Here is a 24,903-nt window from a genome sequence, read left to right on the forward strand (position 1 = left end):
ATGCTTTTAATGAAAGTGCGCACACACACACACACACACACACACACACACACACACACACACACACACACACACACCATAACAAACCACACATAAAGCCAACCAAATCATTAACTCATTCCATTCACATATACACAGTAACACAACCAAACAACCCCCAAGCCCTTGTTCCCCTGCAATAAAATAAAAGAATGATTACTAAACACAAAATCAGCATCGTGCTCTCCTCCCCTGCGTGGAATTATTTAAACAGTCCTGTACACAAACGCTCCTCCACACAATCCATGCGTGTCGTACTAAATTGTATTCTTTATGTATGTATGTCCGTATGCATTCATCTCACTCCATCTCCGGGACCAGCTCCACAACAGTGTGACCTGGTTTAATATACTGCCTACTAATCAGGGGGTTTCTAAGTGTTGGAGCTGGCTAGTGGAGAGGAGTTGCCTGTGGCTATTCCAGGAGAATCTCCACTTCTGAATTTGCATCATTTGCCTGGGGGTCTGAATTAAAAAAAATATATATTATTTTTTTTTAAATCACACCACTACCTTTTTCCTTAGCGAGGACTAAGGCCAAGAGTGTAATGGAATGAGAGATTCAAGAGGAGAAAGGAGAGATACCATTGTAGACGATGAATTATGAAGGAAGTGGTGTACTGAAATGGTTTCTTACTGAGGACTGATGTTCTCATGTGAACAGTAAAATTCAGGATTTACTCTCCGTTTTTCAATAAAGTGTCGTTTTTCTGTTCATTTTATAATGTCTTGTTTTTCGAGCACAATTGTGAATGCAATACATTGAATGCCCAACAATTGGTTTGAAGTCACCTCTGTGTCACACACACACACACACACACACACACACACACACACACACACACACACACACACACACACACACACACACACACACACACACACACACACACACACACACACACACACACACACACACACACACACACACACACACACACACACACACACACACACACTGCGGCTCAGTTGGTAGAGCATGACGCTTGCAACGCCAGGGTTGCGGGTTCAATTCCCAGTACAAAAATGTATGTACTCACAACCATAAGTCGCTCTGGATAAGAACGTCTGCTAAATGACTAAAATGTAAACATAATCCTAAAATAGTATTTTTTTCTCTCGTGGGGACCAGAAAAATTTCCCCAATTTTTCTAGTTTTACTATCCTTTTGAGGACTTCTGGTTCCCACAAGGACAGTAAAACCAAAAAAACACACACACAAAAAATCCCTCCTGTTCCAACTGTGAGAGGAGTGAAAGTGACAGCTGGACGGAGGTGGAAAGGCACAGTGGGCTTCCGTGTTATAGTTAATATAGGTGGAACGGCACAGTGGGCCTCCGTGTTACAGTTAATATAGGTGACATGAAAATCAGCCCCTGGGTAGCCACTCAGCCCTGCTAGCGGCTGCAGCATTACCTGGGAACAGGAGGGGGATGGGGGAAGAGAGAGAAGAGCATCAGAAGCTACATACAGGCATTAGCTCTGTTTTGTTTTTACTTTGTTCTGTGTTTAAGTAGGACCATCTGTGGTTAGGAGAGTCTTTTATTTGCCCAAAACAATTTGCTATCTAGAACCAAAAAATGGTTCTTCGGCTGTCCCCATAGGAGAACCCTTTGAAGAACCCATTTTGGTTCAAGGTAGAACCCTTTTGGGTACCGTGTAGAATCCTTTCCACAAAGGGTTCTACCTGGAACCAAAAAGGATTCTACCTGGAACCAAAAAGGTTTCTCATATGGGGACAGCCGCAGAACCCTTTTGGAACCCTTTTTGTTTTTAAGAGTGTATGGACTGTGAAGCCAATCCTTACACCTTCTGAAATACAGCCCCTCACACGTCTACTGCTTGTGAAATGAGAGTAAATAAAAAGGAGTGTTGGTGGTCAGTTGTCAGTGTGTTTCGCGGATGAGGTGGTGATATCAGTTGATGTGAAAGCAATACGCAGGGTTTGGCGCGGCGGTTGTTTGTCTCGGGCTTGGATGGGACTGCGGCGCGGTCAATGGAGCGCTGAGATATTGCTCACCGTGGCGACGCAGCTTTCGGGAGTGCGACCCCGCCCGTCTTCAAGCCTTCTCGGATCAGTGGCACCGGCACACACACACACACATACACACACACACACACACTTCACACACTCAACATCAACACACAAAGATGCGGGCTGACCGTTTGTGAGCCTGTGCACAGAAGGTGTGTGTCTTGCCCTGGAGTCAACATGGTTGAAATGTTACTAAAGGAATGGAGCTTAGTTTCAGCTACCGTTCACCAAGCTTTTCCCACTGTCTGAAAGAAATGACAAATGACCTTGATAATAACAATAGTTTCCAGCTGCCTCCAGGCCCTACACTAGAAAAACAGGTTATAAAGAGGTGCTATCATACTCCTAATCTTCTAAATATTATTTTATATAGCCTGTATATAGCCTCGTTATTGTTATTTTATTGTTTTACTATTTTCTTTTTATCTATAGTATTTGTAAATGTTCTTACTTTTAAATTGCATTGTTGGGAAAGGGCTCGTAAGTAAAGCATTTCACGGTAAAGTCAACACTTGTTGTATTCGTCGCATTGTGACAAATAAAATGGTATTGTATTTGATAGGTAGGGATAACGTGACTAGGCTACAGGATAGATAATAAACGGTAGCAGCAGCGTATGTCATAAGTTGCCATACCAGGCGGTGATGCAGACAGTCAAGATGCTCTCAATGGTGCAGCTGTATAACATTTTGAGGATCTGAGGGCCAATGCCTAATCTTTTCAGCCGCCTGAGGGGGAAGAGGCGTTGTCGTGCCCTCTTCACAACTGTGTTGGTGTGTGTGGACCATCATAGTAATTCCTTAGTGATGTGGACACCAATGAACTTGAAGCTCTTTACCCACTTCACGACAGCCCCGTCGCAAATCTCTGTCTCTTTAAGTGGTGTGTGTGTGTGTGTCCTTGCATGAGTGTGTGTGTGAGTGTGTGTGTGTGTGTGTGTGTGTGTGTGTGTCCTTGCATGAGTGTGTGTGTGAGTGTGTGACATGTATTCCTTTTCAAACCTGTGTAGGTGCATATTCCTATTGCTATTGGTTTTCCCTTGAGGCTGGCCCTTCCCCCGAAAGATTGACCCTTACCTCTAGTCTTGTTTCTGGGTTCTGCTTCAAGGCATGAAGACTGATTTGTGGTTTCTGGGCTCTGCTTCAAGGCATGAAGACTGATTTGTGGTTTCTGTGCTCTGCCTCAAGGCATGAAGACTGATTTGTGGTTTCTAGGCTCTGCTTCAAGGCATGAAGACTGATTTGTGGTTTCTGGGCTCTGCTTCAAGGCATGAAGACTGATTTGTGGTTTCTGGGCTCTGGGCTCTGCTTCAAGGCATGAAGACTGATTTGTGGTTTCTGGGCTCTGGGCTCTGCTTCAAGGCATGAAGACTGATTTGTGGTTTCTGGGCTCTGGGCTCTGCTTCAAGGCATGAAGACTGATTTGTGGTTTCTGGGTTCTGCTTCAAGGCATGAAGACTGATTTGTGGTTTCTGGGCTCTGCTTCAAGGCACGAAGACTGATTTGTGGTTTCTGGGCTCTGCTTCAAGGCATGAAGACTGATTTGTGGTTTCTGGGCTCTGCTTCAAGGCATGAAGACTGATTTGTGGTTTCGGGGCTCTGCTTCAAGGCATGAAGACTGATTTGTGGTTTCTGGGCTCTGCTTCAAGGCATGAAGACTGATTTGTGGTTTCTGGGCTCTGCCTCAAGGCATGAAGACTGATTTGTGGTTTCTGGGCTCTGCTTCAAGGCATGAAGACTGATCCATGGTTTCTGGGCTCTGCTTCAAGGCATGAAGACTGATCCATGGTTTCTGGGCTTTGCTTCAAAGCATGAAGACTGATTTGTGGTTTCTGGGTTCTGCTTCAAGGCATGAAGACTGATTTGTTGTTTCTGGGCTCTGCTTCAAGGCATGAAGACTGATTTGTGGTTTCTGGGCTCTGGGCTCTGCTTCAAGGCATGAAGACTGATTTGTGGTTTCTGGGCTCTGCTTCAAGGCATGAAGACTGATTTGTGGTTTCTGGGCTCTGCTTCAAGGCATGAAGACTGATTTGTGGTTTCTGGGCTCTGCTTCAAGGCATGAAGACTGATCCATGGTTTCTGGGCTCTGCTTCAAGGCATGAAGACTGATTTGTGGTTTCTGGGCTCTGCTTCAAGGCATGAAGACTGATTTGTGGTTTCTGGGCTCTGCTTCAAGGCATGAAGACTGATTTGTGGTTTCTGGGCTCTGCTTCAAGGCATGAAGACTGATTTGTGGTTTCTGGGCTCTGCTTCAAGGCATGAAGACTGATTTGTGGTTTCTGGGCTCTGCTTCAAGGCATGAAGACTGATTTGTGGTTTCTGGGCTCTGCCTCAAGGCATGAAGACTGATTTGTGGTTTCTGGGCTCTGCTTCAAGGCATGAAGACTGATTTGTGGTTTCTGGGCTCTGCTTCAAGGCATGAAGACTGATTTGTGGTTTCTGGGCTCTGCTTCAAGGCATGAAGACTGATTTGTGGTTTCTGGGCTCTGCTTCAAGGCATGAAGACTGATTTGTGGTTTCTGGGCTCTGCTTCAAGGCATTAAGACTGATTTGTGGTTTCTGGGCTCTGCTTCAAGGCATGAAGACTGATTTGTGGTTTCTGGGTTCTGCTTCAAGGCATGAAGACTGATTTGTGGTTTCTGGGCTCTGCTTCAAGGCATGAAGACTGATTTGTGGTTTCTGGGCTCTGCTTCAAGGCATGAAGACTGATCCATGGTTTCTGGGTTCTGCCTCAAGTCATGAAGACTGATTTGTGGTTTCTGGGCTCTGCTTCAAGGCATGAAGACTGATTTGTGGTTTCTGGGCTCTGCTTCAAGGCATTAAGACTGATTTGTGGTTTCTGGGCTCTGCTTCAAGGCATGAAGACTGATTTGTGGTTTCTGGGCTCTGCTTCAAGGCATGAAGACTGATTTGTGGTTTCTGTGCTCTGCCTCAAGGCATGAAGACTGATTTGTGGTTTCTGGGCTCTGCCTCAAGGCATGAAGACTGATTTGTGGTTTCTGGGCTCTGCTTCAAGGCATGAAGACTGATTTGTGGTTTCTGGGCTCTGCTTCAAGGCATGAAGACTGATTTGTGGTTTCTGGGCTCTGGGCTCTGCTTCAAGGCATGAAGACTGATTTGTGGTTTCTGGGCTCTGCTTCAAGGCATGAAGACTGATTTGTGGTTTTTGGGCTCTGGGCTGTGCTTCAAGGCATGAAGACTGATTTGTGGTTTCTGGGTTCTGCTTCAAGGCATGAAGACTGATTTGTGGTTTCTGGGCTCTGCTTCAAGGCATGAAGACTGATTTGTGGTTTCTGGGCTCTGCTTCAAGTCATGAAGACTGATTTGTGGTTTCTGGGTTCTGCTTCAAGGCATGAAGACTGATTTGTGGTTTCGGGGCTCTGCTTCAAGGCATGAAGACTGATTTGTGGTTTCTGGGCTCTGCTTCAAGGCATGAAGACTGATTTGTGGTTTCTGGGCTCTGGGCTCTGCTTCAAGGCATGAAGACTGATTTGTGGTTTCTGGGCTCTGCTTCAAGGCATGAAGACTGATTTGTGGTTTTTGGGCTCTGGGCTCTGCTTCAAGGCATGAAGACTGATCCATGGTTTCTGGGCTTTGCTTCAAAGCATGAAGACTGATTTGTGGTTTCTGGGTTCTGCTTCAAGGCATGAAGACTGATTTGTGGTTTCTGGGCTCTGCTTCAAGGCATGAAGACTGATTTGTGGTTTCTGGGCTCTGGGCTCTGCTTCAAGGCATGAAGACTGATTTGTGGTTTCTGGGCTCTGCTTCAAGGCATGAAGACTGATTTGTGGTTTCTGGGCTCTGCTTCAAGGCATGAAGACTGATTTGTGGTTTCTGGGCTCTGCTTCAAGGCATGAAGACTGATCCATGGTTTCTGGGCTCTGCTTCAAGGCATGAAGACTGATTTGTGGTTTCTGGGCTCTGCTTCAAGGCATGAAGACTGATTTGTGGTTTCTGGGCTCTGCTTCAAGGCATGAAGACTGATTTGTGGTTTCTGGGCTCTGCTTCAAGGCATGAAGACTGATTTGTGGTTTCTGGGCTCTGCTTCAAGGCATGAAGACTGATTTGTGGTTTCTGGGCTCTGCTTCAAGGCATGAAGACTGATTTGTGGTTTCTGGGCTCTGCCTCAAGGCATGAAGACTGATTTGTGGTTTCTGGGCTCTGCTTCAAGGCATGAAGACTGATTTGTGGTTTCTGGGCTCTGCTTCAAGGCATGAAGACTGATTTGTGGTTTCTGGGCTCTGCTTCAAGGCATGAAGACTGATTTGTGGTTTCTGGGCTCTGCTTCAAGGCATGAAGACTGATTTGTGGTTTCTGGGCTCTGCTTCAAGGCATGAAGACTGATTTGTGGTTTCTGGGCTCTGCTTCAAGGCATTAAGACTGATTTGTGGTTTCTGGGCTCTGCTTCAAGGCATGAAGACTGATTTGTGGTTTCTGGGTTCTGCTTCAAGGCATGAAGACTGATTTGTGGTTTCTGGGCTCTGCTTCAAGGCATGAAGACTGATCCATGGTTTCTGGGCTCTGCTTCAAGGCATGAAGACTGATCCATGGTTTCTGGGTTCTGCCTCAAGTCATGAAGACTGATTTGTGGTTTCTGGGCTCTGCTTCAAGGCATGAAGACTGATTTGTGGTTTCTGGGCTCTGCTTCAAGGCATTAAGACTGATTTGTGGTTTCTGGGCTCTGCTTCAAGGCATTAAGACTGATTTGTGGTTTCTGGGCTCTGCTTCAAGGCATGAAGACTGATCTGTGGACTCATTAGCGTCTGTGGAAAGATTCACTATAACAGGGGAAGAAAAAGGAGGACAGAAAGGGAAGGGTTGCAACAAAGCCAAAATCAAAATGAGCTATATTTGAACAATGACCCAGTGTCTTCTGTCTGAAGCCTTTGCGATGGCCTGCTATTATGAAGCACATTAGTATGCCTACATCAGGGGTTGCCAACCCTCCTGTGATGACTATTGACTATTATAAACTGGGTGGTTCGAGCTCTGAATGTTGATTGGCTGACAGCCGTGGTATATCAGACCGTATACCACGGGTATGACAAAACATTTATTTTTACTGCTCTGATTACGTTGGTAACCAGTTTATAATAGCAATAAAGCTCCTCGGGGGTTTGGGGTATATGGCCAATAAACCATGGCTAAAGTCTGTAACCAGGCACTCTGCGTTGCATCGTGCTTAAGAACAGCCCTTAGCCATGGTATATTGGCCATATACCACACCCCCTCGGCCCTTATTGCTTAGTTATACTGCAGCATTGTTGAATACTCGTTTCTGATTGGTGAGAAAGGCATTCTAGAATGGACATTAAAACTAGATATTGGGACACGTTGGAATCATGTCGCAATATGCACCTACACATGCAGACTGTACTTCCTACAAAGTTACAGAAAGCTAAACCAACAACCACACAAACTGAAATAGGATACATTGTAAACACAGGTCCAATGAGGAAAAAATCTTTGCTAGCTAGTATTCATTTGTTTTTGCAGAGACATATTTTTGGGGATTATCTGATGACCTGATGTGGTGAGTGATGAACATGAATTTATCCAGTCCTTTCAAATCCTCCCACATGTTTCTAGTTTGACCAGCAGTTTTCAGCAACTGATATTTTAGAATTCGGTTGCCATATTGGCAGGTTTGCTAGCGACAGGCTATTTAGATAGTTTCTAGCCTAGTGTTTGATATGCAATTATGATATCCTTGTGATTAACAGTCAATGTTGACGAGTGTCCTGACGAGAAGGCAAACTTTTCTAGCTATGCCAGGGAAAATCGGGCATTATTAGCTCATTATTATGGGATGTATACAAATGAATGTCAATAGAAAACAGCTACTTTGCTGTTATTCTGACTGCAGAGGTCGCGACTGTGTTAGCCTTAGCTAGCTTACTGAGTTCTCACTAAAGAGTTAGAACTAATTATATTAAGTGAAAGCTAATGCTAACATGACAGATAATGCTAACATATGGTTGCTAATGCTAACAAGACAGATAATGCTAGCATATGGTTGCTAATGCTAACATGTGAGTGTAAATCAAATATATTTATATAGCCCTTCTTACATCAGCTGATGTCTCAAAGTGCTGTACAGAAACCCAGCCTAAAACCCCAAACAGCAATGCAGGTGTAGAAGCACGGTGGCTAGGAAAAACTCCCTAGAAAGGCCAAAACCTAGGAAGAAACCTAGAGAGGAACCAGGCTATGAGGGGTGGTCAGTCCTCTTCTGGCTGTGCTGGATGGAGATTAGAAACCTAGAGAGGAACCAGGCTATGAGGGGTGGCCAGTCCTCTTCTGGCTGTGCTGGATGGAGATTAGAAACCTAGAGAGGAACCAGGCTATGAGGGGTGGCCAGTCCTCTTCTGGCTGTGCTGGGTGGAGATTAGAAACCTAGAGTGGAACCAGGCTATGAGGGGTGGCCAGTCCTCTTCTGGCTGTGCCGGGTGGAGATTATAACAGCACATGGCCAAGATGTTCAAATGTTCATAAATGACCAGCATGGTCAAATAATAATAATCACAGTAGTTGTCGAGGGTGCAACAAGTCAGTAACTCAAGAGTAAATGTCATTTGGCTTTTCATAGATCAGATCATTGAGAGTATCTCTACCGCTCCTGCTGTCTCTAGAGAGTTGAAAACAGCAGGTCTGGGACAGGTAGCACGTCCGGTGAACAGGTCAGGGTTCCATAGCCCAGGCAGAACAGTTGAAACTGGAGCAGCAGCACGGCCAGGTGGACTGGGGACAGCAAGGAGTCATCATGCCAGGTAGTCCTGAGGCATGGTCCTTGGGCTCAGGTCCTCCGAGAGAGAGAAAGAAAGAGAGAATTAGAGAGAGCATACTTAAATTCACACAGGACACCGGATAAGACAGGAGAAATACTCCAGGTATAACAGACTGACCCTAGCCACCCGACACATAAATATCTGCAGCATAAATACTGGAGGCTGAGACAGAAGGTCAGGAGACCCCTCCTATGACCACTAATGCTCACACGTAACCAGTAATGCTTAATAGTGACCACGAGTGTTGTTTTGGTATTCCCTGTGAATAAAGTAACGCTCCCTATACCTTCAATGTATTTTTCTGCAAAAAAAGTGGCTAAATCCTTATATTTACCGTCCCCTACAACAACTAAGCACTAATGCTAACGTGTGACCGCTAATGCTAACTAGTTACAGCTGTTTGATTGAGTTGGCTGATAGTCTGACCTCTGTGTGACCTTCTTCCTGGCAGGTCTCAGTATCCGGGGTGCTCAGGAGCAGGATCCTCCGGACCCCCAGCTCATGAGGCTGGACAACATGCTGCTGGCCGAGGGTGTGTCCGGGCCAGAGAAAGGTGGTGGATCTGCGGCTGCCACGGCAGCAGCCGCTGCAGCGGGGGGCGGAGCCGACAACTCCATTGAACACTCGGACTACAGGGCCAAGCTGACGCAAATCAGACAGATTTACCACACAGAGCTGGAGAAATATGAGCAGGTGAAACACACTGACTTCCTGGTCACACTGACCATTACATTGTTCAAGATATATGGCTGCGTGATACTTTAATATTTATAATAATAGTAATAATAATAGTAATAATATATGCCAATTAGCAGACGCTTTTATCCAAAGCAACTTAGTCATTTGTGGGACAGAGACCATGTAGTTGAGATCTAACCAGCAGGCATGAGGTTCCTGGTTCCTGTTTCCTGTTTACATTTAACGGGAAAGAGACCATGTAGTTGAGATCTAACCAGCAGGCATGAGGTTCCTGTTTCCTGTTTACCTTTAACGGGACAGAGACCATGTGGTTGAGATCTAACCAGCAGGCATGAGGTTCCTGTTTCCTGTTTACATTTAACGGGACAGAGACCATGTAGTTGAGATCTAACCAGCAGGCATGAGGTTCCTGTTTACATTTAACGGGACAGAGACCATGTAGTTGAGGTCTAACCAGCAGGCACGAGGTTCCTGTTTCCTGTTTACATTTAACGGGACAGAGACCATGTAGTTGAGATTTAACCAGTAGGCATGAGGTTCCTGTTTCCTGTTTACATTTAACGGGACAGAGACCATGTAGTTGAGATCAAATCAAATCAAATATATTTATATAGCCCTTCTTACATCAGCTGATATTTCAAAGTGCTGTACAGAAACCCAGCCTAAAACCCCAAACAGCAAGCAATGCAGGTGTAGAAGCACGGTGGCTAGGAAAAACTCCCTAGAAAGGCCAAAACCTAGGAAGAAACCTAGAGAGGAACCAGGCTATGAGGGGTGGCCAGTCCTCTTCTGGCTGTGCCGGGTGGAGATTATAACAGCACATGGCCTAGATGTTGAAATGTTCATAAATGACCAGCATGGTCCAATAATAATAATAATCATAGTAGTTGTCGAGGGTGCAACAAGTCAGTAACACAAGAGTAAGTGTCAGTTGGCTTTTTCATAGCCGATCATTGAGAGTATCTCTACCGCTCCTACTGTCTCTAGAGAGTTGAAAACAGCCGGTCTGGGACAGGTAGCACGTCCGGTGAATAGGTCAGGGTTCCAGCAGGTCTGGGACAGTAGGTCTGGGACAGGTAGCACGTCCAGTGAACAGGTCAGGGTTCCATAGCTGCAGGCAGAACAGTTGGAACTAGAGCAGCAGCACGGCCAGGTGAACTGGGGACAGCAAGGAGTCATCAAGCCAGGTAGTCCTGAGGCATGGTCCTAGGGTTCAGGTCCTCCGAGAGAGAGAAAGAAAGAAAGAGAGAAAGAGAGAATTAGAGAGAGCATATTTAAATTCACACAGGACACCGGAAAAGACAAGAGAAATACTCCAGATGTGACAGACTGACCCTAGCCCCCCGACACATAAACTACTGCAGCATAAATACTGGAGGCTGAGACAGGAGCGGTCAGGAGACACTGTGGCTCCATCCGATGAAACCCCCGGACAGGGCCAAACAGGCAGGATATAACCCCACCCACTTTGCCAAAGCACAGCCTCCACACCACTGGAGGGATATCTCCAACCACCAACATACCATCCCGGGACAAGGCCGAGTATAGCCCACAAAGATCTCCGCCACGGCACAGCCCAAGGGGGGGCGCCAACCCAGACAGGAAGACCACGTCAGTGACTCAACCCACTCAAGTGACGCACCCCTCCCAGGGACGGCATGGAAGAACACCAGCAAGCCAGTGACTCAGCCCCCGTAATAGGGGTAGAGGCAGAGAATCCCAGTGGAAAGAGGGGAAACCGGCCAGGCAGAGACAGCAAGGGCGGTTCGTTGCTCCAGCCTTTCCGTTCACCTTCACACCCCTGGGCCAGACTACACTTAATCATAGGACCTACTGAAGAGATGTGTCTTCAGTAAAGACTTAAAGGTTGAAACTGAGTCTGCGTCTCTCACATGGGTAGGCAGACTATTCCATAAAAATTGAGCTCTATAGGAGAAAGCCCTGCCTCCAGCTGTTTGCTTAGAAATTCTAGGAGCAATTAGGAGGCCCGCGTCTTGTGACCGTAGCGTACGTGTAGGTATGTACGGCAGGACCAAATCGGAAAGATAGGTAGGAGCAAGCCCATGTAATGCTTTGTAGGTTAGCAGTAAAACCTTGAAATCAGCCCTTGCCTTAACAGGAAGCCAGTGTAGGGAGGCTAGCACTGGAGTAATATGATCACATTTTTTGGTTCTAGTCAGGATTCTAGCAGCCGTATTTAGCACTAACTGAAGTTTATTTAGTGCTTTATCCGGGTAACCGGAAAGTAGAGCATTGCAGTAGTCCAACCTAGAAGTAACAAAGGCATGGATTAATTTTTCTGCGTCATTTTTGGACAGAAAGTTTCTGATTTTTGCAATGTTACGTAGATGGAATAAAGCTGTCCTTGAAACAGTCTTGATATGTTCTTCAAAAGAGAGATCAGGGTCCAGAGTAACGCCGAGGTCCTTCACAGTTTTATTTGAGACGAGTGTACAACCATCCAGATTAATTGTCAGATTCAACAGAAGATCTCTTTGTTTCTTGGGACCTAGAACAAGCATCTCTGTTTTGTCCGAGTTCAAGAGTAGAAAGTTTGCAGCCATCCAGAGATCTAACCAGCAGGCATGAGGTTCCTGTTTCCTGTTTACATTTAACGGGACAGAGACCATGTAGTTGAGATCTAACCAGCAGGCATGAGGTTCCTGGTGTCTGTTTACATTTATCGGGACAGAGACCATGTAGTTGAGATCTAACCAGCAGGCATGAGGTTCCTGTTTCCTGTTTACATTTAACGGGACAGAGACCATGTGGTTGAGATCTAACCAGCAGGCATGAGGTTCCTGTTTCCTGTTTACATTTAACGGGACAGAGACCATGTGGTTGGTTTACATTACATGTATTTATTCTTAACTACACAGTAACAACACTGGTTGGTAAATGGATGTGAAAAGTTTGAGGTCATAAGTACATCCTTGAAAACCTTGTACAAAGTACACTAGAACAGAACAGAAAGGCCCACACTGAATTATGCTCCGAATTACCAGCTTTATTGTCAACGTCTCGATCCAACACCGCTCTTCATCAGGTCAAGCAGTGAGTGATCCCATCCCTAAATATACACACATTTCATCATTACGCACATAATGCACATACATTGTTGTGGCTATCTTCCCTTTATCAATCATTCAGGAGTTATAGAGTATATACTTACTGGCTACCTTCCCTTTATCAATCATTCAGGAGTTATAGGGTATATACTTACTGGCTACCTTCCCTTTATCAATCATTCAGGAGTTACAGAGTATATACTTACTGGCTACCTTCCCTTTATCAATCATTCAGGAGTTATAGGGTATATACTTACTACACATAGATATAGGTGAAATAGAGAGTATAGCATGGATATCAGTCGGTAAAACTAAACTCTTGATTCTAATCAAACATACTCATGCCTGTCATGTAAATGAGGTGGAGGAAGAAGACAACACACACCTCTCCGAAGAGTGTCTTGCTTTTATGGTGCGGCCAGACTTTTAATTAGCCAAATGTAAACACTTAACAAGTTTTAATTAGCAACCTAATGAGCTCAAGTGTTTGCTCAATAAACCTAATGATAAAGAAGATTCAGGTTTCCTAGAAATAACATCTAGAAGGTGCATGTCTGACACTAAGAAGCTTTCACTGTTGGTGAAGATGTAGTAATGTGTACACACACACACACACACACACACACACACACAAATTAATGATTTACCGGTAATTAAATACGATTCCATTCGGTGATGTAAGTGTTAATATTCTGACCCGTCTGAGGGTATCGTAACTTATTGAGGTGACTATAGCACCCACATGGTTTCCTTTCCTGGTTACTGTTGGGCTGATCTTCCCACCATATCCCTCCACTCCCATGAGTTCATGGTTTCCTGACCTGGTTACTGTTGGGCTGATCTTCCCACCATATCCCTCCACTCCCATGAGTTCATGGTTTCCTGACCTGGTTACTGTTGGGCTGATCTTCCCACCATATCCCTCCACTCCCATGAGTTCATGGTTTCCTGACCTGGTTACTGTTGGGCTGATCTTCCCACCATATCCCTCCACTCCCACAGGCGTGTAATGAGTTCACCACCCATGTGATGAACCTGCTGAGGGAGCAGAGTCGTACGCGGCCCATCTCTCCCAAGGAGATAGAGCGCATGGTGGGGATCATCCACCGCAAGTTCAGCTCCATCCAGATGCAGCTCAAACAGAGCACCTGTGAGGCCGTCATGATCCTGCGCTCCAGATTCCTTGATGCCAGGTGAGTGTGTGGGTGTCTCTGTGTGTGTGTGGGTGTCTCTCTGTGTGTGTGGGTGTCTCTGTGTGTGTGTGGGTGTCTCTGTGAGTTTGTGGGTGTCTCTGTGTGTGTGTGGGTGTCTCTGTGTGTGTGTGGGTGTCTCTGTGTGTGTGGGTGTCTCTGTGTGTGTGTGGGTGTCTCTGTGTGTGTGTGGGTGTAGCTGTGTGTGTGTGGGTGTCTCTCTGTGTGTGTGTGTGTGTGTGTGTGTGTGTGTGTGTGTGTGTGTGTGTGTGTGTGTGTGTGTGTGTGTGTGTGTGTGTGTGTGTGGATGTCTCTGTGTGTGTGTGTAGGATGTATGTGTATGATGATGTGCATTAAGACTGTCTAAGTGTGTTAGTGTGTAATTTCCATCTAAAACACTTCTCTATTCTGGAGTGTGTTTTAGTTTACCATTAATGAGCAACAACTGTTAACCTCTCTGGGCCAGTGGGACGTTAGCGTCCCACCTAGTCAACAGCCAGTGGAATCGCGTGGCGCGAAATACAAATACCTCAAAAATGCTATAACTTCAATTTCTCAAACATATGACTATTTTACACCGTTTGAAAGACAAGACTCTCGTTAATCTAACCACATTGTCTGATTTCAAAAAGGCTTTACAGCGAAAGCAAAACATTAGATTATGTCAGGAGGATACCCTGCCAAAAATAATCACACAGCCATTTTCAAAGCAAGCATATATGTCACAAAAACCAAAACCACAGCTAAATGCAGCACTAACCTTTGATGATCTTCATCAGATGACACTCCTAGGACATTATGTTATACAATACATGCATGTTTTGTTCAATCAAGTTCATATTTATATCAAAAACCAGCTTTTTACATTAGCATGTGATGTTCAGAACTAGCATACCCACCGCAAACTTCCGGTGAATTTACTAAATTACTCATGATAAACGTTGACAAAATACATAACCATTATTTTAAGAATTATAGATACAGAACTCCTTTATGCAAACGCTATGTCAGATTTTAAAATAGCTTTTCGGCGAAAGCACATTTTGCAATATTCTGAGTACATAGCTCGGCCATCACAGGCTAGCTAATTTGACACCCACCAAGTTTGGGACAACCAAAACTCAGAATTACTATTAGAAAAATTGGATTACCTTTGCTGTTCTTCGTCAGAATGCACTCCCAGGACTTCTACTTCAACAACAAATGTTTTGGTTCCAAATAATCCATAGTTGTATCCAAATACCTCCATTTTGTTCTTGCGTTCAGGTCACTATCCGAAGGGTAACGCGCGAGCGCATTTCGTGACAAAAGAATTCAAAATATTCCATTACCGTACTTAGAAGCATGTCAAACGCTGTTTAAAATCAATTTTTATGCTATTTTTCTCGTAAAATAGCGATAATATTCCAACCGGACAACGTTGTATTCATTCAAAGACTGAAAGAAAAAAATGGAGAAGTCTTGTGAACGCGCATCTCAGTCTCACTGTCCCCAGGCAGGCCACTTACAAACTCTGCTGCTGTACTTTGCCCAGAGACAGGAGACACGTCATTCCGCTTTCTGAATGCTTTAGAGAGCCAATGGAAGCCTTAGAAAGTGTCACGTAACAGCACAGATGCTGTAATGTCGATAGAGATGCAACAGAAGGACAACAAATTGTCAGACAAGGCATTTCCTGCATGGAATCTTCTCAGGTTTTGGCCTGCCATATGAGTTCTGTTATACTCACAGACACCATTCAAAGAGTTTTAGAAACCTTAGTGTTTTCTATCCAAATCTACTAATTATATGCATATTCTCGTTTCTGGGCAAGAGTAGTAACCAGTTTAAATCGGGTACGTTTTTTATCCGGCTGTGAAAATACTGCCCCCTAGCCTCAACAGGTTAAGCCACTCACTCACCATCACTGGAGAAGGGTGAAATGAGAACCCACCTAGACAGTCTAAAGCCTTTTGTACGGCCATGAGATGGTAGGTGAGAACTGTGGGATATTCCTGGGTTAGAGGTAGAGAGAGGTAGAGGTAGAGAGAGGTAGAGGTAGAGAGAGGTAGGTAGAGAGAGGTAGGTAGAGAGAGGTAGGTAGAGAGAGGTAGGTAGAGAGAGAGGTAGAGGTAGGTAGAGAGAGAGGTAGAGGTAGGTAGAGAGAGAGGTAGAGGTAGGTAGAGAGAGGTAGAGGTAGGTAGAGAGAGAGGTAGAGGTAGGTAGAGAGAGAGGTAGAGGTAGGTAGAGAGAGCGGTAGAGGTAGGTAGAGAGAGAGAGAGAGGTAGAGGTAGGTAGAGAGAGAGGTAGAGGTAGGTAGAGAGAGAGGTAGAGGTAGGTAGAGAGAGAGGTAGAGAGGTAGAGAGGTAGAGGAAGAGAGAGAGGTAGAGGAAGAGAGAGAGGTAGAGAAAGAGGAAGAGAGAGAGGAAGAGAGAGAGGTAGAGAGAGAGGTAGAGAGAGAGGTAGAGGTAGAGAGAGGTAGGTAGAGAGAGAGTTAGAGAGAGAGGTAGGTAGATGGAGAGTTAGAGAGAGAGGTAGGTAGAGAGAGAGTTAGAGAGAGAGGTAGGTAGATGGAGAGTTAGAGAGAGAGGTAGGTAGAGAGAGAGTTAGAGTGAGAGGTAGGTAGAGAGAGAGTTAGAGAGGTAGGTAGAGAGAGAGTTAGAGAGAGAGGTAGGTAGATGGAGAGTTAGAGAGAGAGGTAGGTAGAGAGAGAGTTAGAGTGAGAGGTAGGTAGATGGAGAGTTAGAGAGAGAGGTAGGTAGATGGAGAGTTAGAGAGAGAGGTAGGTAGAGAGAGAGTTAGAGAGGTAGGTAGAGAGAGAGTTAGAGAGGTAGGTAGAGAGAGAGTTGGAGAGGTAGGTAGAGAGAGAGTTGGAGTGGTAGGTAGAGAGAGGTAGGTAGAGAGAGAGTTGGAGTGGTAGGTAGAGAGAGAGTTAGAGAGAGAGGTAGGTAGAGGTAGAGAGAGAGTTAGAGTGGTAGGTAGATGGAGAGTTAGAGAGGTAGGTAGAGAGAGAGTTAGAGAGGTAGGTAGATGGAGAGTTAGAGAGGTAGGTAGAGAGAGTTAGAGAGAGAGGTAGGTAGAGAGAGAGTTAGAGAGAGAGGTAGGTAGGTAGAGAGAGAGTTAGAGAGAGAGGTAGGTAGAGAGAGAGTTAGAGAGAGAGGTAGGTAGAGAGAGAGTTAGAGAGAGAGGTAGGTAGAGAGAGGTAGAGGTAGAGAGAGAGTTAGAGTGGTAGGTAGAGAGAGAGTTAGAGAGGTAGGTAGATGGAGAGTTGGAGAGGTAGGTAGAGAGAGAGTTAGAGAGAGAGGTAGGTAGAGAGAGGTAGAGGTAGAGAGAGAGGTAGGTAGAGAGAGAGTTAGAGTGGTAGGTAGAGAGAGAGAGTTAGAGAGAGAGGTAGGTAGAGAGAGAGGTAGAGGAAGAGAGAGAGGTAGAGGAAGAGAGAGAGGTAGGTAGAGGTAGAGAGAGAGGTAGGTAGAGAGAGAGGTAGGTAGAGAGAGAGTTAGAGAGAGAGGTAGGTAGAGAGAGGTAGAGAGAGAGGTAGGTAGAGAGAGAGTTAGAGAGAGAGGTAGGTAGAGAGAGGTAGAGAGAGAGGTAGAGAGAGAGGTAGAGGAAGAGAGAGAGGTAGAGGAAGAGAGAGAGGAAGGGAGAGAGGTAGAGAGAGAGGTAGAGGTAGAGAGAGGTAGGTAGAGAGAGAGGTAGAGAGGTAGAGAGGTAGAGAGAGAGGTAGGTAGAGAGAGGTAGGTAGAGAGAGAGGTAGGTAGAGGTAGAGAGAGAGATGCACTGAGGGATCCTGAGGAAGTGGCACATGCCTGGTAGTTGGTTTGTACTGTTTCCTGTAATATACTTGTATTAATGTCTGTCCAGTCTCGTGACCCCAGAAGGCCAGGTAGGCTAGAAGGAGCTGTTAGTCCAGTTAGAAGATTGATGCACATGAGTCAGTTTTGACATCAGCAGGTCTATTCAATGTATTTAATATTCATTGCCTTCTCTCTCCTCTATTTCACTCTTGCTCTCTCTCTCAACTCTCTCTCGCTCGCTCAATCTCTCTCGCTTTCGCTCACTCTCTCTCTCGCTCCCACTCTCTCTCGCTCCCACTCTCTCTCTCTGTCTGTCTCTCTCTCTCTCTCTGTCTTACTCTCGCTCGCTCACTCTCTCTCGCTCCCACTCTCTCTCTCCCTCTCTCTCTCTCTCTCTCTCTCTCTCTCTCTCTCTCTCTCTCTCTCTCTCTCTCTCTCTCTCTCTCGCTCGCTCTCTCTCTTTCTCTCGCTCCCACTCTCTCATTCTGTCTGTCTGTCTGTCTGTCTGTCTGTCTCTCTCTCTCTCTCTCTCTCTCTCTCTCGCTCGCTCTCTCTCTTTCTCTCGCTCCCACTCTCTCTTGCTCCCACTCTCTCATTCTGTCTGTCTGTCTGTCTGTCTGTCTGTCTGTCTGTCTGTCTGTCTGTCTGTCTGTCTGTCTGTCTGTCTGTCTGTCTGTCTGTCTGTCTGTCTCTCTCTCTCTCTCTCTCTCTCTCCTTTTCTTTTCGCCCATGTCAGACGGAAAAGGCGGAACTTCAGCAAGCAGGCCACGGAGATCCTGAACGAGTACTTCTACTCACACCTCAGCAACCCGTACCCTAGCGAGGAGGCTAAAGAGGAACTAGCTAAAAAGTGCAGCATCACTGTGTCCCAGGTGAGTGACTCTACAAAACACATTGTGGCTAGTGGAAAGAATAGAAGATCAATCACGTGTATCTCTCATCCAGTAGCTCTTGTCTAGTGTTGTCAGTAACACTGTTCTATCATCTACTTTTGACTACCAGTCAATTGAGTATACCTTTTAGGGCTCCTGATTGGCTGAAGTTTGTGGCTACCAGGAAGTGACATAAACATGCATTGTTTTACAGTTGGCTGTAGATTCCTTCCCAATGTGCATGCCCCCCCCCCCCCCCCATCATTCCCACCTGCCACGTGTGTGTGTGTATTGTGTATGTGTTGTCTCGGTCTGTCAGATCTACTCAGCCTTGTGACACTGTGACAGCGGTGAAAGGGAACTGGAGCGTGTGATGCTGGACGGAACGTTCGGTCGCTGCGCTAGCCAAGCGCTACGTGCTAACACGCATAAAAAAAAACTAAAAAAAAGTGACCTGCATAGGCCGTGTGCGTAGGTGGTCACCATTCCTCCAACCCCCTACTCCAACACAACTAGACCTTCTTATCTATAGGCATTAGATTTTCTTCAACGGAAAGCCCTATTTTACCTCAAGCATGTTTCCTTATCCCCCCCCCCCTCTGCTCCTAACAAACGTCTACTTATCTAGTTACTATCATGTGAGAAATTACTCTCAGACCTTTAATTAACAGTATTCCTCAGTTAGGATTTCTTGTGCTTCTGTTTTCTTGGTCCCAAAAAATTTTGCACCACAAAATAAACAACAACAAAAAAAATGTCCTTTTGAAATTTGGGTCTGTAGTAGTAATTGGTGCCTTCCAGCGACAAATTTGTCCCCCCCCCCCCCCCGCCCGCCATTTTATTTTCTCCGTGTTGTTAGTAAGACGTAAAGCATCTGATGTGAAATGTTGTCTCTTTTGTGTTGGGGGAGGGTGTGTGGCCTGAGTGCAGACCTGTTGAGTCATATGCTGTAAAAAGCCCATTCTTTTCTGCCTTCAGGGTATGGGAACCACCATCACAGTGTCACAGGTATGTCACGATCTCTCTCCTCATCTGCTCTGTGTTGTTCCTGTTCTCCTATATCCATCTTCTATGATAATACTAATGTATGTTTTCAATACACAGTGGCAGGCTACTATTCACATGGGACAAGATATACAGATATAGACAGTATAGAACAAACAAAAATTCAAAAAATACACACAGCCACAGACTGCAGAGCAGACTACAGAGCAGACTACAGAGCAGACTGCAGAGCAGACTACAGAGCAGACTGCAGAGCAGACTACAGAGCAGACTACAGAGCAGACTACAGACTACAGAGCAGACTGCAGAGCAGACTACAGAGCAGACTACAGACTACAGAGCAGACTACCGAGCAGACTACAGAGCAGACTACAGAGCAGACTACAGAGCAGACTGCAGAGCAGACTACCGAGCAGACTACAGAGCAGACTACAGAGCAGACTACAGAGCAGACTGCAGAGCAGACTACAGAGCAGACTGCAGAGCAGACTACAGAGCAGACTGCAGAGCAGACTACAGAGCAGACTGCAGAGCAGACTACAGAGCAGACTGCAGAGCAGACTACAGAGCAGACTGCAGAGCAGACTACAGAGCAGACTGCAGAGCAGACTACAGAGCAGACTACAGAGCAGACTACAGAGCAGACTACAGAGCAGACTGCAGAGCAGACTACAGAGCAGACTGCAGAGCAGACTACAGAGCAGACTGCAGAGCAGACCTAACAGAGCAGACTGCAGAGGCAGACTACAGACTACAGAGCAGACTGCAGAGCGACTACATAGCAGACTGCAGAGGCAGACTGCAGAGCAGACTACAGATCAGACTGCAGAGAGCAGACTACAGAGCAGACTGCAGAGCAGACTACAGAGCAGACTACAGAGCAGACTACAGAGCAGACTGCAGAGCAGACTGCAGAGCAGACTACAGAGCAGACTGCAGAGCAGACTACAGAGCAGACTGCAGAGCCGACTACAGACTACAGAGCAGACTGCAGAGCAGACTACAGAGCAGACTGCAGACTACAGAGCAGACTGCAGACTACAGAGCAGACTGCAGAGCAGACTACAGACTACAGAGCAGACTGCAGAGCAGACTACAGAGCAGACTACAGACTACAGAGCAGACTGCAGAGCAGACTGCAGAGCAGACTACAGACTACATAGCAGACTAAAGAGCAGACTACAGACTACAGAGCAGACTACGGACTACAGACTGCAGAGCAGACTGCAGAGCAGACTACAGAGCAGACTGCAGACTGCAGAGCAGACTACAGAGCAGACTGCAGACTACAGAGCAGACTGCAGACTACAGAGCAGACTACAAAGCAGACTGCAGACTACAGAGCAGACTACAGACTACAGAGCAGACTACAGACTGCAGAGCAGACTACAGAGCAGACTGCAGAGCAGACTACAGAGCAGACTGCAGAGCAGACTACAGACTACAGAGCAGACTGCAGAGCAGACTACAGAGCAGACTACAGAGCAGACTGCAGACTACAGAGCAGACTGCAGAGCAGACTACAGACTACAGAGCAGACTGCAGAGCAGACTACAGAGCAGACTACAGACTACAGAGCAGACTGCAGAGCAGACTGCAGAGCAGACTGCAGAGCAGACTACAGACTACATAGCAGACTAAAGAGCAGACTACAGACTACAGAGCAGACTACAGACTACAGAGCAGACTACAGAGCAGACTGCAGAGCAGACTGCAGACTACAGACTACAGAGCAGACTACAGAGCAGACTGCAGAGCAGACTACAGACTACAGAGCAGACTGCAGAGCAGACTGCAGACTACAGAGCAGACTGCAGAGCAGACTACAGACTACAGAGCAGACTGCAGAGCAGACTACAGAGCAGACTACAGACTGCAGAGCAGACTGCAGAGCAGACTACAGACTACATAGCAGACTAAAGAGCAGACTACAGACTACAGAGCAGACTACAGACTACAGAGCAGACTACAGAGCAGACTACAGAGCAGACTACAGACTACAGAGCAGACTACAGAGCAGACTGCAGAGCAGACTACAGACTACATAGCAGACTAAAGAGCAGACTACAGACTACAGAGCAGACTACAGACTACAGAGCAGACTACAGAGCAGACTACAGAGCAGACTACAGACTACAGAGCAGACTACAGAGCAGACTGCAGAGCAGACTGCAGAGCAGACTGCAGAGCAGACTACAGACTACAGAGCAGACTACAGAGCAGACTACAGACTACAGAGCAGACTACAGACTACAGAGCAGACTACAGACTACAGAGCAGACTACAGAGCAGACTACAGACTACAGAGCAGACTACAGAGCAGACTGCAGAGCAGACTGCAGAGCAGACTACAGAGCAGACTACAGACTACAGAGCAGACTACAGAGCAGACTACAGAGCAGACTACAGACTACAGAGCAGACTACAGAGCAGACTGCAGAGCAGACTGCAAAGCAGGCACTGGCTCCCTTCGTATGGAAGAAGAACGAGCAGCATGGATACCATACGTCACTACACATATTGTATACAGGTAGTGATCAGTCCCAGTGGATCAGATCCCCTCACCTGTAGCCTGCCGGACAGATCGACCAACCTTTTACCTGTCTTACTTTACAGCTTAGTTTGAGTTAGTGGGAGTCTCTGAAGTAGACATTATCCATTAGGTTGTATGAACATCTCAGACAGAACATCAATCTAACATGGTTGACAGGGGGGAGTCTATTGGCCTGGGGTGAGGAGGAGGAGGAGAGGAGGAGCGGAGGAGAGGAGATGCTAGTGAATTATTGAGCGCAGCTGTTTGGTTTCTCTCTCTGGTGAGTTGGGAGGAGAGGCCGGAGTTGTCAGGTCCCGGTATGGAGCAATACGTCTCAGACTCCCTCTCTCTGTGTCTCTCTCTCTCTCACCCTCCCTCTTTCTGTTCTCTCTCTGTTATACTGTATCTACCTCTCTCTGTGTCTCTCTCTTTGGGTCTCTCTCTCTCTGTGTCTCTCTCTCTGTGTCTCTCTCTCTGTGTCTCTCTCTCACCCTCCCTCTTTCTGTGCTCTCTCTGTGCTCTCATATGTACTCTTTCTCTTTCTCTCCATCTTTCTCCTTCCCCCTCTCTCAGAGGTCAGATGACTTCCTCTGTTTATCTGTCTCTCACAGATTGTGTTTTAGGCTAAGTAGCCTAGCGGGTAGAGAGGTGAGCCAGCAACCGGAGGGTTGCCAGTTCCAATGCCAGGTCTAACGGGAAAATAATTTGACGGGAAGCAAAGCTGGCAACCTGAGGGTGGCCCTTAACCCCCAACAACAACTGTTCCACAGGCAGTCTCAGTGTAACATTCCCCTGCTCCAACCTCTGTATGTATGTAACAGTCCCCTGCTCCAACCTCTGTATGTATGTAACAGTCCCCTGCTCCAACCTCTGTATGTATGTAACAGTCCCCTGCTCCAACCTCTGTATGTATGTAACAGTCCCCTGCTCCAACCTCTGTATGTATGTAACAGTCCCCTGCTCCAACCTCTGTATGTATGTAACAGTCCCCTGCTCCAACCTCTGTATGTATGTAACAGTCCCCTGCTCCATCCTCTGTATGTATGTAACAGTCCCCTGCTCCAACCTCTGTATGTATGTAACAGTCCCCTGCTCCAACCTCTGTATGTATGTAACAGTCCCCTGCTCCAACCTCTGTATGTATGTAACAGTCCCCTGCTCCAATCTCTGTATGTATGTAACAGTCCCCTGGTCCAACCTCTGTATGTATGTAACAGTCCCCTGCTCCAACCTCTGTATGTATGTAACAGTCCCCTGCTCCAACCTCTGTATGTATGTAACAGTCCCCTGCTCCAACCTCTGTATGTATGTAACAGTCCCCTGCTCCAACCTCTGTATGTATGTAACAGTCCCCTGCTCCAACCTCTGTATGTATGTAACAGTCCCCTGCTCCAACCTCTGTATGTATGTAACAGTCCCCTGCTCCAACCTCTGTATGTATGTAACAGTCCCCTGCTCCAACCTCTGTATGTATGTAACAGTCCCCTGCTCCAATCTCTGTATGTATGTAACAGTCCCCTGCTCCAACCTCTGTATGTATGTAACAGTCCCCTGCTCCAACCTCTGTATGTATGTAACAGTCCCCTGCTCCAACCTCTGTATGTATGTAACAGTCCCCTGCTCCAACCTCTGTATGTATGTAACAGTCCCCTGCTCCAACCTCTGTATGTATGTAACAGTCCCCTGCTCCAACCTCTGTATGTATGTAACAGTCCCCTGCTCCAACCTCTGTATGTATGTAACAGTCCCCTGCTCCAACCTCTGTATGTATGTAACAGTCCCCTGCTCCAACCTCTGTATGTATGTAACAGTCCCCTGCTCCAACCTCTATATGTATGTAACAGTCCCCTGCTCCAACCTCTGTATGTATGTAACAGGCCCCTGCTCCAACCTCTGTATGTATGTAACAGTCCCCTGCTCCAACCTCTGTATGTATGTAACAGTCCCCTGCTCCAACCTCTATATGTATGTAACAGTCCCCTGCTCCAACCTCTGTATGTATGTAACAGGCCCCTGCTCCAACCTCTGTATGTATGTAACAGTCCCCTGCTCTAACCTCTGTATGTATGTAACAGTCCCCTGCTCCAACCTCTATATGTATGTAACAGCCCCCTGCTCCAACCTCTGTATGTATGTAACAGTCCCCTGCTCCAACCTCTGTATGTATGTAACAGTCCCCTGCTCCAACCTCTGTATGTATGTAACAACCCCCTGCTCCATCCTCTATATGTATGTAACAGTCCCCTGCTCCAACCTCTGTATGTATGTAACAGGCCCCTGCTCCAACCTCTGTATGTATGTAACAGTCCCCTGCTCCAACCTCTATATGTATGTAACAGCCCCCTGCTCCAACCTCTGTATGTATGTAACAGTCCCCTGCTCCAACCTCTGTATGTATGTAACAGTCCCCTGCTCCAACCTCTGTATGTATGTAACAGCCCCCTGCTCCAACCTCTGTATCTATTTAACAGTCCCCTGCTCCAACCTCTGTATGTAACAGCCCCCTGCTCCAACCTCTCCGTCCTCTGTATGTATGTAACAGTCCCCTGCTCCAACCTCTGTATGTATGTAACAGTCCCCTGCTCCAACCTCTGTATGTATGTAACAGCCCCCTGCTCCATCCTCTATATGTATGTAACAGTCCCCTGCTCCAACCTCTGTATGTATGTAACAGGCCCCTGCTCCAACCTCTGTATGTATGTAACAGTCCCCTGCTCCAACCTCTATATGTATGTAACAGCCCCCTGCTCCAACCTCTGTATGTATGTAACAGTCCCCTGCTCCAACCTCTGTATGTATGTAACAGTCCCCTGCTCCAACCTCTGTATGTATGTAACAGCCCCCTGCTCCAACCTCTGTATCTATTTAACAGTCCCCTGCTCCAACCTCTGTATGTAACAGCC

The 24,903-nt window shown here is 46.5% G+C and overlaps 1 protein-coding gene across 5 annotated transcripts in view; it reads left to right on the forward strand.

The window, feature by feature from the left end:
• Positions 1-24,903, forward strand: part of LOC115160135 (pre-B-cell leukemia transcription factor 3) — a 107,329-nt gene that overhangs the window by 69,653 nt on the left and 12,773 nt on the right. For 3 of the 5 annotated variants that reach the window (XM_029710484.1, XM_029710486.1, XM_029710487.1), the window contains exons 3-5: positions 9,312-9,553; positions 13,630-13,820; positions 18,327-18,462. In XM_029710484.1, the coding sequence (XP_029566344.1) occupies positions 9,312-9,553; positions 13,630-13,820; positions 18,327-18,462 (569 nt within the window). Of the gene's footprint in view, positions 1-9,311; positions 9,554-13,629; positions 13,821-18,326; positions 18,463-19,440; positions 19,471-24,903 lie in introns of all 5 variants that reach the window. The other 2 variants (XM_029710483.1, XM_029710485.1) reach the window with 1 other exon arrangement.

This window comes from Salmo trutta, chromosome 23 (assembly GCF_901001165.1).
Source record: "Salmo trutta chromosome 23, fSalTru1.1, whole genome shotgun sequence".
In the NCBI taxonomy this organism is placed as follows: domain Eukaryota; kingdom Metazoa; phylum Chordata; class Actinopteri; order Salmoniformes; family Salmonidae; genus Salmo; species Salmo trutta.